The following is a 16,016-nucleotide window of genomic DNA, read 5'->3' on the forward strand; positions in this document are numbered from 1 at the left end:
CGGACACTGAGGGGTAATTTAGCAAGGCCAATCCACCTAACCTACACATCTTTAGACTGTGGGAAGAAACCGGAGTATCTGGAGGAAACACCCGCAGACACGCGGAGAATGTACAAACTCCACAAACACAGTCATCCAAGGTTAGAATTGAACCCGGGTCCCTGGAGCTGTGAGGCAGCAGTACTAGCCACTGTGCCATCCCCAATTTTGTGCATTATTTCCTAATTCAGTGTACCATTTCTTGAGAATATAAACTTTTGTGCATTTAACTTTCAAGATTAAAATATAACATTTATTTACAAGTGGCAGATTGCACCTCATCAAAATTGGCCTGTGTATTACATTATTTCACAGATACATCAATAAGTCCATTCCTCCACCATACCCAACATCTCTCCCATCACCCATGTCACCTTCCCATGCAATCGCAGAAGGTGTAACACCTGCCCCTTTACCTCTTCCATGCTGAACATCCCAGGCCCAAAACACTCATTCCAGTTAAGCAGCATTTCACTTGTACCTCTTTCAATCTGGTCTATTGCATTCGCTGCTCCCAATGTGGTCTCCTCTATATCGTAAAAAGTGTTACAACACCAGGTTAAAGTCCAACAGGTTTGTTTCAAATCACTAGCTTTCGGAGCACTGCTCCTTCCTCAGGACCTGAGGAAGGAGCAGTGCTCCGAAAGCTAGTGATTCGAAACAAACCTGTTGGACTTTAACCTGGTGTTGTAAGATTTCTTACTGTGCTCACCCCTGTCCAACGCCGGCATCTCCACATCATGGCTGTCCTCTATATCGGAGAGACCAAACGAAGACTGGGTGATCGCTTTGCTGAGCACCTTCGGTCTGTGCGCATTCAGGACCCTGACCTTCCTGTTGCTTGCCATTTTAACACAGGACCCTGCTCCCATGCCCACATGTCTGTCCTTGGCCTGCTGCAATGTTCCAGTGACGCTCAACGCAAACTGGAGGAACAACATCTCATCTTCGGGTTAGGCACGCGGCAGCCTTCCGGTCTCAACATCGAATTCAACAACTTCAGGTGATTAGCTCCACCCCACCTCGATCCATTTGTTTTCAACCCATTTCATTTTAACTGTCTTTTACCATTTCCTTTTTTCTTGTCTTTCTGTATATAAATGTAATTCTTCCCCCCATCTTATCCACCTTTCCTTCCCCTTTCTCCCCTTTGCTTCCCCCACATCTACATCTGTACGAAGTCTTACAACACCAGGTTAACGTCCAACAGGTTTGTTTCGATGTCACTAGCTTTCGGAACGCTGCTCCGAATTTGTCTATATATGTGTTTCTGGAATATACCCCTTCATTCACCTGAGGAAGGAGCAGCGCTCCGAAAGCTAGTGACATCGAAACAAACCTGTTGGACTTTAACCTGGTGTTGTAAGACTTCGTACTGTGCTCACCACAGTCCAACGCCGGCATTTCCACATCAGATCTACATCTGTCACAGTTTACCCTCAGATGTTAGTTTTTCTGCTGTTTGGCCTTTCATACCTTTTGTTCTCTCTAGGGACTGCCATTAGCACACTTTCCCTGTGGCTTCTGGGCTATTAGGACCCCGTTTCCCTGGGTTTCTGTGGCTATGACTCATCTTTCATTCTCACTCCACAGTATAAATATTTCCCACTCTCTGGCTTAAAGCTTTGACAAAGGGTCATCTGGACTTGAAACGTTAGCTCTTTTCTCTCCCCACAGATGCTGCCAGACCTGCTGAGATTTTCCAGCATTTTCTCTTTGGTTTCAAATTCCAGCATCCGCAGTAATTTGCTTTTATTCAATAATGTGTGACTTGCGCTACCTTTATCTCCACTTGTATGACTTTTTTTTAAAACACAGGAATATATTGGGTAAGAGAATCTTGAGGGGTAAAAAATTGAAAATGCCTGTCAGCACCTATGGAGAAAATAAATAAGTAAATGTTTCAGGTATTTATCATCTTCAGTACAGTTTGTTTTATGAATAAATCTCTGGGACCAGTTTCAGAATGTCCAACACAGTCCATTATAAATCCCATCCTGTTTTGATACAATTTAAAGGATTAAGTCTCAGACATTGAAGTTACCTGAGCAAGGGTGCCTCAGGAAAGATGGTGACAAAAGTGGGAGAAAACAGATTAAATAAAAAAAACAATGTTGAGTCACAAGAAATTAGATAACTTTTAGGAATAAACTAGGTGTAAGTGGCATTCTTTGAGCGGGATTTTTCGGTCCCGCCGTTGTCAACGGGATTTCCCGTTGATAGCACCCCTCGCCAATGGGAAACCCGTCCGCTGGCGTGCGACCAGAATTTCCCGCCTGTGTGAACAGCTGGTAAATCATGCCCTTTATCTTTGTTTGTATGTAAAGATGGTTGAACACAGGGGGATTGTGGTATAATGGCAGAAGACTTTGGGATTGAAACTGAAGTGGAATGCGATAGCATCTCTGGATGCAACTCTATCCTCCTTCGAAGCAGGAAAGGGAGGAAGAGGACTAAATAATTTATGGCCTTTGTTTAAAGTTGGGAAAATCATTCTCAAGTTAGGATTTTCTCCCTGTGGTTTTGTTTCTACATTATGCTGCACTAATGCTATTAAAGTTTGAGTATTGAAATAAATATAAATTTAAAAACTTATGACTATCACAAAAAATCTGAAGGAAAGGGCGTGGACATTGTGTAGAGCAGGCTCAGTTGCTTTGGATATTTAACTTCACGTAAAGATTTATCAATGCCCCTGAGAGTTCATTCTCAATTTTATTTTACTGATTGAGAACTTATATCTATTTAGAGTAAAAGTTCTTTGAATTAGTTTATAATCTTTCCACTCGAATGATAAATAGTTGATAAACTGATAAAATGATAATTCAATTGAACATTAAAATAAGTATTAGTTCTTCCGTCAAAATTTTGAACAGAAATTATTTCACACTGCACTTGCTGCTGGTTTGCTTGACATTGGTGGGATATTATACATTGGGTGGTGCTGTCTGGAGAAACTGAACATAACTGAGTAAGTGGTTTTGTCTGGAACCTTGGAGGTAACAGTGCAATTTAAACACGGTCTCTCTTGGCAGCTGTCAACATGTATTCTGTCCATGGATTGACTAAGTTCTGCCAATTTGAGGGCTTGTTGCAGAAGGATGGTTTAGGTTTTTAAAAACTGAAACCTCTAAGGGCACACAAAGCATTGGTTGGCTTTTAACAGGCCACATTGAGAACCTTAGATCCATTATGAAAAGCAATGTGTGGTGGTTGTGAAAGTTTTCATTGTGCAGGACAGATGACCAAACTGTCGAAGTAATTCAAAAGAGCTCTATTTTATTGGGTGTAGAATGGTAAGAAACCTTAAAATCTAGAGCTACCAGGTTTTTCTTAAAACTTGAATCTTCTTTTTCAATCCTTTTTTCCATTTAAGGGGCAATTTAGTGTGGCCAATCGACTTATCCTGCAATTCTTTGGGTTGTGGGGGTGAGACCCACACAGACACAGAAAGAATGTGCAAACTCCACATGGGCAGTGACCCGGGGCTGCAATTGAACCCGGGTCCTTAGTGCCGTGAGGCAGCAGTGCTAACCACTGCACCACCATACCGCCTATTTTCAATCCTTTTTGAAAGTAGGCTGATGCTGTTTTTATTTAATTTAGCAATACCTTTCGAACGTGAAGCAGCGAGTGACCTCTCAACTCAAGTGCATCGGGGAACCCCAAGCATTCTCAATGTCAAATAGGTGCGAACACAGAAATCAAAACTAAATAAATCTTTTCTAGCTCTACCTATGCATATATTAGGGATGAGGAAGAGGCACACAGTCACAAATACATTCACCAGCTACATGGCACCCTCACATTAACTCCTGGCCAAGCCACCCTCCCATGGCCAATTAACATTAACCCCTGGAAGTAGTACTCACTTTAGGAGTAGGTAATCTGAAAAGTTTTCTTACTTTAAAAAATGAAGTCGTCTTTTGTCAATTAGAAAATAAATAAATTTAGAGTATCTAAATCTTTTTTTTCCAATTAAGGGGGAATTTTTAGAGTGGCCAATCCACCTACACTGCACATCTTTTAATAATAATAATAATCTTTATTATTGTCACAAGTAGGCTTACATTAACACTGCAATGAAGTTACTGTGAAAATCCCCTAACCGCCACACTCCGGCGCCTGTTCGGGTGCACAGAGGGAGAAGTCAGAATGTCCAGTTCACCGAACAGCATGTCTTTCGGGACTTGTGGGAGGAAACCGGAGCACCCGGAGGAAACCTACGCAGACACGGGGAGAATGTGCAGACTCCGCACCGACAGTGACCCAAGCCGGTAATCGAATCTGGGACCCTGGTGCTGTGAAGCAACAGTGCTAACCACCACTTTTTGGTAACTGGGGGTGAGACCCATGCAGACACGGGGAGAATGTGCAAATCCCACACAGACAGTGACCTTGGCCAGGAATCGAACTTGGGTCCCTGGTGCTTGAAGCAACAGTGCTAACCACCAATTTCTGGGATGTGGGGGTGAGACTCACACAGTCAGGGGGAGAATGTGCAAACTCCACACGGACAGTGACCCGGGGCCTTGGTGCCGTGAGTCAGCAGTGCTAACAACTGCCACCCTCCCTTTTGTCATTTTTAATGGGAGGAGTGATGCTGGAAAGTTGATACTTATTTCGGACACCTGCACCTCTGTGGTAAACCACTGTTGCATTGTATTGTGTTATTACATGCCTGGGCTTGTCCCGGCTGGCTCTGCCTGTGGCTCCTCCCCTCGGGCTCATGTATAAAGGTGGCTCATCTCCGCCTCCGATCCAGTTTGGGATCAGAGGCCAGGAGGCTTGCTGTTTAGTGTATTAAAGCCTCAGTTACGTTCATCACTCATCATGTGTTTATTGAAGGCATATCAATTTAATACACTGAACTTCTAAGATGAACTCATCACCCAAGCCTGATCGCCTGGAGCTGGACCCACAGGCAGCCGACGCGACGGAAACATTCGAGCACTGGCTAAGCTGCTTCGAAGCGTACCTCGGATCCTTCACCGAAGACTTCACAGACCTCCAGAAGAAGCAGATCCTCCACGCACGGGTGAGCCCACGAGTCTTTCTTCTCATCAGGGATGCCCCCTCGTATGCGGAGGCAATAATGCTGCTGAAGGGACAATATGTGAAGTCCGTTAACGAGGTGTATGCTAGGCACCTCCTTGCCACGAGACGACAATGCCCTGGGGAATCACTAGCAGAATTCCTGCGTGCTCTGCGGGTACTCTGCCGGAACTGTGATTGCCAGGCGATACCGGCTACCCATCACGCGGAGCTGCTGATCAGGGACGCTTATGTCGCAGGCATGAAAATAAACAATATCCGCCAGCGATTACTAGAAGGGGGTACACGCGGCCTCCCACAGACAGTGCAACTCTCAAACTCGCTGGAGGTGGCCTCCCAGAACATGGAGGCCTACACCTCCGACCGCGCGGCACCCTCGTGGACCTCGTGGGCGCCGCCATCATCCGACCCGGGTGCGACGCAAGCCTGTGCCGCGCAGCCCGAGGTGCTACTTTTGCGGCCAGGGTAATCACCCCAGACAACGCTGCCCTGCACGGAACGTGACTTGCAACGGGTGTGGGAGGAAGGGCCACTTTGCAAAGGCCTGCCAGGCCCGATCTCTCCCTAAAACTTCAGGCCCAGCAGCGCTACCTGCTGCCTGTCGGGGCCGGCCCCCAGCTGCCGCGCCACCCGCCGTGTGCGACCCATCTTTGATGGGCGCCGCCATCTTCAATTTCGGCCGCCACGAGCGACCCATCTTTAACGCAATTGTGTTCTCCACCCGCCATGCCTGACCCACGGGGGCCGCCATCGCCGATGCCTCCCGCCACGTGCGGCTCATGAGGGCCGCCATCTTGGGACCACTCCACAGCCTCCCAGGAGACCGGCTCACCCGGTCGTATGCTGGCCGCCGCTACCTCCGACCGGCCTACCAATTGCCTTCCGAAGCTCGCCTCCATCACGCTCGACCAGTCCCGTCCTCATCACCACACGAAGTCTATGATTACCGTCCGGATCAACCGGCACGAGACGGCCTGGCTTTTCGACTCCGGGAACACAGACAGCTTCATACACCCAGATACGGTAAGGTGCTGCTCCCTCCCAATTTTACCCGCGACCCAGAAAATCTCCTTGGCTTCCGGATCCCATACAGTAGAAATCCGGGGGTACTGTGTCACGAGAGTACGCTTATTTCAAACTCTACGTCTTTTCCCATCTCTGCGCTGCCCTACTACTGGCGCTCGACTTCCAATGCCACCTCCAAAGCCTTACTTTAAAGTTCGGTGGAACCCTGCCCCCCCCCCCTCACCGTCTGTAGCCTCACGACCCTTAAGGTCGCCCCAACCTCGCTCTTCGCAAACCTCACCCCGGACTGTAAGCCCGCCGCTACTAGGAGCAGCCGATACCATGCCTGGGACAGGGCCTTTATCAGGTCTGAGGTCCAGCGACTGCTGCGAGAGGGGATCATTGAGGCTAGTACCAGCCTCTGGAGAGCCCAAGTGGTGGTCGTCAAGACTGGGGAGAAGCACCGGATGGTCATCGATTACAGTCAGACCATCAACCGGTACACGCAGCTCGATGCGTACCCCCTCCCCCGCATATCTGACATGGTCAACCAGATTGCGCAGTATCGAGTCTTCTCCATAGTTGACTTGAAGTCCGCGTACCACCATCTCCCTATCCGCCCGGAGGAGCGCCAATACACTGCCTTCGAGGCAGATGGCCGCCTCTATCACTTCCTCAGGGTCCCCTTCGGCGCCACCAATGGGGTCTCGGTCTTCCAAAGAGAAATGGACCGAATGGTTGACCAGTACGGGCTGCGGGCCACATTCCCGTACTTAGACAATGTCATCATCTGCGGCCATGACCAGCGGGACCATGAAGAAAACCTCCGGCACTTCCTCCACACCGCTAAACCCCTGAACCTCACCTATAATACGGAAAAATGCATTTTCCGCACAACCCGCCTAGCCACCCTCGGCTACGTCGTGGAACACTGAGTCCTAGGGCCCGACCCCGACCGGTGCGCCCCCTCCTGGATCTCCCCCTCCACTGCGCCAAGGCCCTGAAGAGATGCCTGGGGTTCTTTTCGTACTATTCCCAGTGGGCCCCAATTATGCGGACAAGGCCTGTCCACTTATCAAATCCACCATTTTTCCCCTGACGGCTGAGGCCCGACTGGCCTTCAATCGCATCAAGGCAGATATTGCCAAAGCCGCGATGCACGCTGTGGACGAGTCCATTCCATTCCAGGTGGAGAGCGATTTGTTGGGCTTTGCTCTGGCCGTTACCCTCAACCAGGCGGGCAGGCCCGTGGCTTTCTTCTCCCGTACCCTCCATGCCTCTGAAATTCGGCACTCCTCTGTCGAAAAGGAAGCCCAAACCACCGTCATCAACGCCCTGCACAGTCTTTTCATCTTGTTCGGGTTGCCCACCTACATCCATAGCGATCGGTGTTCCTCCTTCATGAGCGACGAGTTGCGTCAGTTCCTGATCAGCAAGGGCATCGCCTCCAGCAGGACGACCAGCTACAACCCCCGGGGAAATGGACAGGGAGAACGCGATGGTCTGGAAGGCCGTCCACCTGGCCCTATGATCTAGAAGTCTCCCAGTCTCCCGCTGGCAGGATGTCCTATCCGATGCGCTCCACTCCATCCAGTCGCTCCTGTGTACTGCCACCAACAAGACTCCTCACGAACTTATGCTTGCCTTCCCCAGAAAGTCCACTTCCGGGGTCTTGCTCCCGTCCAGGCTGACAGTCCCAGGGCCCGTCCTCCTCCGGAAGCATGCGAGGAGCCATAAATCAGACCCCCTCGTCGAGAAGGTCCTGCTCCTCCATGCCAATCCGCAATATGCCTACGTGGCACATCAGGACGGGCTACAGAACACAGTCTCCCTTCGGGATTTGGCACCTGCAGGTTCCCCAGCGACCATCACCACCACCTCCGCCCATACACCGCACCCCCCTCCACCGATTCAACAACTGGGTGAAGAAGAGGACAACACGCTCCCGGACGCGCAGGTCTCGACACCGGTGCCCACACCACAGCCGGGACTGAGGTGATCACGACGGAAGGTCAAGGCCCCCGATCCAGTTCGGGATCAGAGGCCAGGAGGCTTGCTGTTTAGTGTATTAAAGCCTCAGTTACGTTCATCACCCGTCCTGTGTTTATTGATGGCATATCAACCTCTCTCACACACACAGACACATTCCTGTCTCTCCCTCACACTTACCGTCTCTCCCTCATACACTCACCTCTCACCCACACACACACCTTCCTCACACACACACATTTCTCCCTCTCTTTCACATGAGCACGTGCCTCACTCGCTCTCTCTCTCACACACACACAAAGTCTCTCTCTCTCTCTCACAGACACCAAGTCTCTCTCTCTTACACACACACCAAGTCAGTCAGTTAGTCTCTCTCTCTCTCTCTCTCTCTCTCTCAAACACACTCACAAACGGCTCCCTCACTGACTCACACACCTATACCTCTCACACACTCACCCCTCTTTCATGCTTCAAGACCCGCCCTGGCCCGTCAGCCCACTTTTCCAGAAGCCAGCCTCTGATTGGACTCTGCAGCATTTTTCAAATTGTACAAATGTGAGGGTCCTGCTGCAGATCCCCTGGAAGGCTTTGCGAATCCCTGTCATAAGTCATTATAATTATCACACTGTAATAAGATTGAAATCATTAGAGACCTAAATACTGACCGATAACTTTGTTTTGCACTTGGCCACGATACATATCTAGATAATTCGTTGATCAACTTGCTCTGTTGCAGACGCAGGAACACTACCACTGTTGCTGGTGTCTTATAGGTATCCTTTATCCTCTTGGAGTGGCATTTGAGTTCGAGTCCTTTAATATGCATGCCTTCAGCAAACTTTTAAGTCAAGTGGACAAAATTACAGTTTTATTTTCTTTGTTGAAGTAATTGATTTAAGAACCTGGGCGATGATCCCTTAGGCATTTCGTACTAGATTGTTTGGATGTAATGTGCAATATTATTCTGCTGCAACAGAATTTTTATTTCCCTTTAAAGCCAAGTCTGATTGCAAACATCCTGTTCAGTTCAATTGTTTGGAAGGAACTGGAAATGAAGGAAAGTGCCTATGAATCTCAGGGTCCAGGTCTGAAGCTCCCAGCATTGAATGCCTGAATTCCTCCTTGTCTCCCAAAGTATCTCGTACGTAGAAAAGTATGAGAAAATGACCAGCAGAAGCAATATTTTTAATGGATTGTCTGTGATTTGATTCATGCTGAATCAGTGACTTCAGCGTTTCATAACAACTGGGATGGTTTCACATTGTGATGGGTAACTGTGACCGTAGCAGGAAGTGCATGCAGAGTTTCGAGAAACTGAAAAATGTTGACAGCCTAGGAAAGAGTGAGGATGGATATATAAATAGTACCAGGAGGCCAATTGACCGAGGTAGAGGTATCACTGCGGATTGGGGAGTTAGTTTGGAGACTGATAAAGGTTGAACATTTAACCAATGGCGGAGGACACTGGATCAAGGAGGCCAGTAGAAGGAAAAGATTTTGGAACTCTTAGGGAGAACTAAAGATTTCAGTGAAGATTATTAAAGGAAAAGCAGTGTGGAGTTATGACAGGCAAAGCTTTCAAGAAGTTAATTCAGATTTTTAAAATGCGGAGAAAGCTTTGAAGATTGTTTAAGGCAGAGCAATTAAAATGAAATCAAGAACCTGTGGAATGTGAGCCAGTAACGTTTCAGGCACAGTGGGAGAGAGCAACATCAATGGTGGCCTAGGTTTACAGTGTAAGAGGAAGTCAATTTTTTAAAGAATAAATTTAATGCAGATCAAGAGAAAAAATAAATACAATACATGCAATCATTGCACACCACAACTAGCTCAGTACAGCAGACAGTAAATGTGTTAGGTTTAAATTTGTAAGAGATGCCATCTGCTTCGCGAAACTGTCATTGAGCTGTTTGTTGAAGAAAATGCCTCTGAACCTTCACACCCACGTCTTACCATTTAATGGAACAGTATATAAAACCTCCAATGCTCTAAGCTGTTGTGTTGCCAATTCTAAGTTATTGCTCTGAGGAAAGTTCCACAGCATGTTAAGTACTTAAGAAGTAACTCTTGGGATGATGTAAGAATTCCCTGGTTCTTGGATTGGAACAAACAGTATTCTTCCTGTGCCTGCATTGTTAGTTTAAATTCTGTCATGCCATAATTTTTTCCAGGTCTCTGAATGAATAATAGAGTTCCATTTTTTTGTGATCAGGCAGTTTTTTGTAAACAAGTGCAACTCAAAGGTGAAAATATTGTTGCTTTCAATGAATCATGGATTTCTACCTCATTTATTTTATGGAAGTTACTTCAGCTGAAGCAGTTTCATAATGCACTGATCCTCCTGTTCCTATAAAATCCTTCCCCATTTACATTGCTGTGCGAATTCCTTCTCAATAGTAACAGCAACTATTGTGTGTGTGTGTGCTCAAGTTTGGACATTTTGCTATTATTTTAAAGTTGCAAATTTTCACTTTCCCTGCCCCTTTGGTGTTTGGGACAGTTCAAAGAGGCAAGCAAACAAATGCTATGTCCATACTGTGAACAAATGGCAGCAATGGTGTTGCGTCTGGAGGAACAAGAAACAAAATCACCTGTTTGGGTGATTTACTGTTGTCTGGAGACATCGTGTTTCTGACATTTGGGCTTGCACTGAGGATGTATAAAGGATGATGCCGTTCAATAAAATGGGGTTGATTCACCTCATTTGGATAATTTTTCCAAAAAACATTCTGTTGTGTCTGAATGTTGGATGTTCCAACAAAAGGACAGAACATTACCTTAATGAAACAGGGTTTTGATCTGCATGAGATTATTTTCCACGTCTCCAGGAAGATTTGATTTGATTTATTTGATTTGATTTATTGTCACATCTAGTGACGTACAGTGAAAAGTATTTTTCTGCAGCTGAGGGAACGTACCTACACAGTACGTGCATAGTAGACAAAAAGAATAATCAGCAGAGTACATTGACAAATGGTATATCGACAAACAGTAATTGGTTACAGTGAGGAACAAGGGGCCAAACAAAGCAAATACATGAACAAGAGCAGCATAGGGCGTCATGAATAGTGTTCTTACAGGGAACAGATCAGTCCGAGGTGAAGTCGTTGAGGAGTCTTGTAGCTGTGGGGAAGAAACTGTTCCTATGTCTGGATGTGCGGGTCTTCAGACTTCTGTACCTTCTGGCTGATGGAAGGGTCTGGTAGAAGGAAATGCCTGGGTGGGACGGGTCTCTGATAATGCTGTCTGCCTTCCTGAGGCAGCGGGGTGGGTGTATACAGAATCTATGTGAGGGTGGCAAGCTTGTGTGGTGCGTAGGGCTGAGTTCACCACAGTCTGCAGTTTCTCGCGATCTTAGACCAAGCAGTTGCCATACCAAGCTGTGATGCAGCTGGATAGGATGCTCACAAAGATGATTTCAACTTTTTGTTGTTCAGGGCATAACGAATCATTTAAAAAAGAAAAAGATTTTTTTCGAGTACCCAATTCATTTTTTCCAATTAAGGGGCAATTTAGCGTGGCCAATTCACTTACCCTGTACATCTTTGGGTTGTGGGGGCGAAACTCATGCAAACAAGGGGAGAATGTGCAAACTCCACACGGACAGTGACCCAGAGCTGGGATCGAACCTGGGACCTCAATGCCGTGAGGCAGCAATGCTAACCACTGTGCCACCGTGCTGCCCTGGGCATAAAGAATCATAATAATCTTTATTTTGAGCCATAGGCTACCCATTTTTGGTTAGCTAAAATTTAAAGAATTATTTTAATACAGACTGGAGTTTTTATTTAAAGCCTCTTGTTCAAATTATGTGACTTGGCATTTCAAGGTTGACACTATGTTTGTCTATAAACTGAACATCTTCTGTGTTGTAGTTTTTCCCTGATCCTGTGTGGAAAGTGCAGAATTCAATTGTGCTAATAAATATAAGAAAATAAAATGCGTGGAACAGGAAAATCCTGAAGGAAAAAGAGAAACAAGAGTGCTCCCCCCTCCAACCAACCCTTAATAAACATTTTCCTCTACTATTCCTCCTTTTCCAAAGTCAAGAACTCATGGTAAGGCGAGGAACCAGTGGCACTCACCAACATTGCTTTTCTCTATGCAAACCAGGTTCATGAACTGAGGATGAGTCCTCTGTACATTTGTTTTATTGCTTCTTAATGCTTCTCACTGAGACACCCATTGTTGCCTTTTCATCAGCAACAACTCCTAACTGCCCCATTGACAACAACTTGTATTTATGTAGAACTTTTAATGTAATGTAACTTTCCATGCACCTTCACAGGAGCATTATCAAACACACAATGTAATCTTTGGACTGTGTACTATTTTGTATTAATATTTTATGTCCAGCAGTAGTTTGAAAGATTCATATTCTTTCCTGTATTTATTATAGATATACTGTACCATAACTTAGTGAAATTTTGTTTCCCTATCTTGTGTTCCCCGCTATTTGTGTTTTTCTGTTCTTATAAAATTATTTTGCAAACTTTTATTGAAGATGTACCTTATGTTTTGAAACTGTTCCAATCGAAAATTCAACTTTTATCATATCTCAATAATTTAGAAGTGGACTTTGACTTTTTGCAGAATACAATGAAAGACATTTGAATTCAATTAATTTAAAATGCATAATTAGATGCATGCTTTAATGTTGAGCCAACTTGAAATCCGATTTTGATCAGATCCTTGTGCATTTGTTGGCTATCTACATTGTATTTACCCCAATGGCAGATCTATTCTTTCACTAGTTTCAGGATCTCTGACAAAAATGATGTTCAGATTTCTCTGCATTTAATCAATCAAGCTTCAACTAAGTTATTTCCTTGTTTTTCTTTGTTTAGACATTCAAGTCTGTAGTGGGAAAGGCTGTGCTTCATTTATTAATTGCAATAGAATTCTTTGTGGATAAACAACTGAATTTTATACCTGGGGATAATGCCTTCCAGCTCTACCAGGTAGGACAACAATTATTGTGATCACAATTTTTGTAATGTTGAAAAATATTATGTCTAATCATTAACTTTCAACTTTTCTTTATGGAATTTAAGCATTTTATAAATTTGGATTTAGCTAGAAAAATTCCCCAAAGCCACATTGTTACCCACAACTGATAATATCTTATTGCAATGTCGATGACTGAGCTGAAAAACTCACTGAGACACCCATTGTTGCCTTTTCATCAGCAACATCTCCTAGCTCCTTGTATTTATGTAGAACCTTTAATGTCATGTAACTTTCCATGCCCCTTATACGTTTCTTTGTTCTTGTACTTTTCTTTGTTCTTTCGGACCCCGGAAGTGCAGAAGATTTTAGTTTAGATGGGCAGCATGGTCGGTGCAGGCTTGGAGGGCCGAAGGGCCTGTTCCTGTGCTGTACCTTTCTTTGTTCTTTGTTCACAGGAGCATTATCAAACATACAATGTAATATTAGAGCAAACGGCCAACATCTTGATCAAGAAGATAGGTTTTAGCATGCTAAAGTAAGAAATGGAGGTAAACCCATGAAAAGTTTGACGGTGGTATTCCAGAGCTTGGGGCCTGGGCAACGGTAGCCATGGTCACCAGTGGTGGAGCAATTAAAATTCTGGATGCTAAAGCGGCCAGAATTAGAGGAGTGCGGATATTTCAGAGGATTGTGGAGCTGGGGGAGATTAGTGTTAGAGAGGGACGAGACCTTAGAGGGATTTGAAAGTAAGGACAGAATTTTAATATTAGTGCATTATTTCACCAGAGCCCAATGTAGATCGGCAAACATAGAGTTTTGAATGATGTTATGTTTAAGTAAGAAGTCTTACAACCCCAGGTTAAAGTCCAACAGGTTTATTTGGAATCACTAGCTTTCGGAGTGCAGCTCCTTCACTCACCTGATGAAGGAGCTGCGCTTCGAAAGCTAGTGATTTCAAATAAACCTGTTGGACTTTAACCTGGTATAGTAAGGCGTCTTACTGTGCCCACCCCAGTCCAACGGCACCATCCCCATGTTATGTTTAAGGAGAGTGGATTGTGGGAGGCCAGCCAGAAGTGTGCTGGTAACAAAGGCATGGATGAGGGTTGCAACAGCAGATGTGCTGGGGCAGCTTCCATTTTTTTCAAACTAAGCACTTACATTGGGAGCTACGTCACCAACCTCTTTCTCACCCAGCTCATCCCATCCATCACCGTCTGGTTGAACTTCAGCAGGCGATCATAATGACCAGGTGGTCATTGTAGAATTTCTTTTCAGAATAGCTATTTACTGGGGAACAAGACCCTTGTAATCCATGAATTTATTGATGAAATGTTGACTAAAACTTCACTCAACTGATGGCCACTTTACTGCTGTGGTTTGATCACTTCTGTGTATCTCTCACAACTCATCCTCTCTACCTGTTTCCCAATGACATTTTCTGTGTCCACATTAGAAAAAGAAGCCTTCTGTCATCTGACTTAACTTGAACTTTAATGCTGCAAACTGCCTAGTTTTATGCCCTCCATTTTCCATGATACTTCTGTACGGTTTTGATTTTTATCAGTCATTTCCACATCATGTCTTTAATCACAGCAAAATATTTACTTCACTGCCTCAAATCCCAGGTTTTGCAGTCTTGAGTGAGTGATGTACAACTGGCTTAGCTATTTTAGAATCGTAAAATATACAGTGCAGAAGGAGGCCATTCGGCCCATCGAGTTGCACCGGCCCTTGAAAGAGCACCCCACCCAAGCCCACATTTCCAACCCATCCTCATAACCCAGTAATTCCACCTAACCTTTTTGGACACTAAGGGCAATTTAGCATGGACAATCCACCTAACCTGAATACCTTTGGACAGTGGGAGGAAACCAGAGCACCCGGAGGAAACCCACGCAGACAGGGAGAACGTGCAGACTCCGCACAGACAGTAATCCAAGCCGGGAATCGAACCTGGGATCCTGGAGCTGTGAAGCAACTGTGCTTACCACTGTGCTGCCCAGATATTCATCATCATACCTGGCTTGACCACATGAAGTTCTACTGCCAGTGGCTTCATTCCCGTCTGTCAAATATCACTAGTGTTCTTGGTATTCTTGGATCATCCTGAATGCAAAGACAACCACAGGCATTGTTTCTGAATGATCACCCATTTCCTTTAAAGTGATCTCCCCTGTCTCCTCCACCCTTGGCTCCCAACAAGTGCCAAGACCTCATGGGTATCTTTGTCCACCAAGATTGAGAGCATCCATTAAGATGCCTCCACTGTTTCCCTGCTTTCCCTTGCCCACCAAGCCAAACCTCCTGTTTGCCTCCCCCTCCCAATCCTAGCCCTGAACTTAACTTTGTTTTATATTTTGCCACATTTCCCCCTCCAAGCTTATTTTGTCAATGACAGTGCCATCTGCTCCCTTGACTCTATTCTCATTAAACTACTGTCCTGGTCTTATATAAACCAACATGATAAATAGTCCCGTCTCTTCCAGGTACTGTCCCACACCCTTTCAAAACTGCTGTCTATGTGCCAATTCTCAAAAAAACCTCCAAACCAATCATTGCCCTAGCTCCAGTTTCCCTTTCCCCTGAGTTCTTGAACATGTTGCTATCTATAATTTTATCCGTCACTCCCAAAATTCCCGATTTGAAACCCTCCTTAAGTTTTCTTCCCCTCCAACATATTTGCACATTCTGCTTTTCATCTTACAATCATACCAACAAATGTACAAAAAGATTAAGGACCATGTGGTTACACCATGCAAATGAGTTTTGAGATCAAATGACCAACATCAGTGTTTATTTTGTATTTATTAATCAGAAATAGATACTTGCGTGGCTAATGACTAACATTGAACAACACTCTTGTGGAATAATAGTACTCTAAAGCATTAAAAATGTAATAGTGGAAGAATTTGTGATCTAATTATGAACATGTGTTTGGAATGAAGAGGGAAAAGGCAAAAAGTTGAGTGCTCAAA

General features: G+C 45.2%; 1 protein-coding gene across 6 annotated transcripts in view; it reads left to right on the top strand.

The window, feature by feature from the left end:
- The window catches only part of jmjd1cb (jumonji domain containing 1Cb), a 592,917-nt gene that overhangs the window by 440,986 nt on the left and 135,915 nt on the right, over nt 1-16,016 (top strand). For all 6 annotated transcript variants that reach the window (XM_072478811.1, XM_072478812.1, XM_072478817.1 and 3 more), the window contains one exon: nt 12,936-13,049. In XM_072478811.1, coding sequence (XP_072334912.1) covers nt 12,936-13,049 — 114 coding nt within the window. The remainder of the gene's footprint in view (nt 1-12,935; nt 13,050-16,016) is intronic.

Source organism: Scyliorhinus torazame, chromosome 16 (genome assembly GCF_047496885.1).
Source record: "Scyliorhinus torazame isolate Kashiwa2021f chromosome 16, sScyTor2.1, whole genome shotgun sequence".
Classification (NCBI taxonomy): domain Eukaryota; kingdom Metazoa; phylum Chordata; class Chondrichthyes; order Carcharhiniformes; family Scyliorhinidae; genus Scyliorhinus; species Scyliorhinus torazame.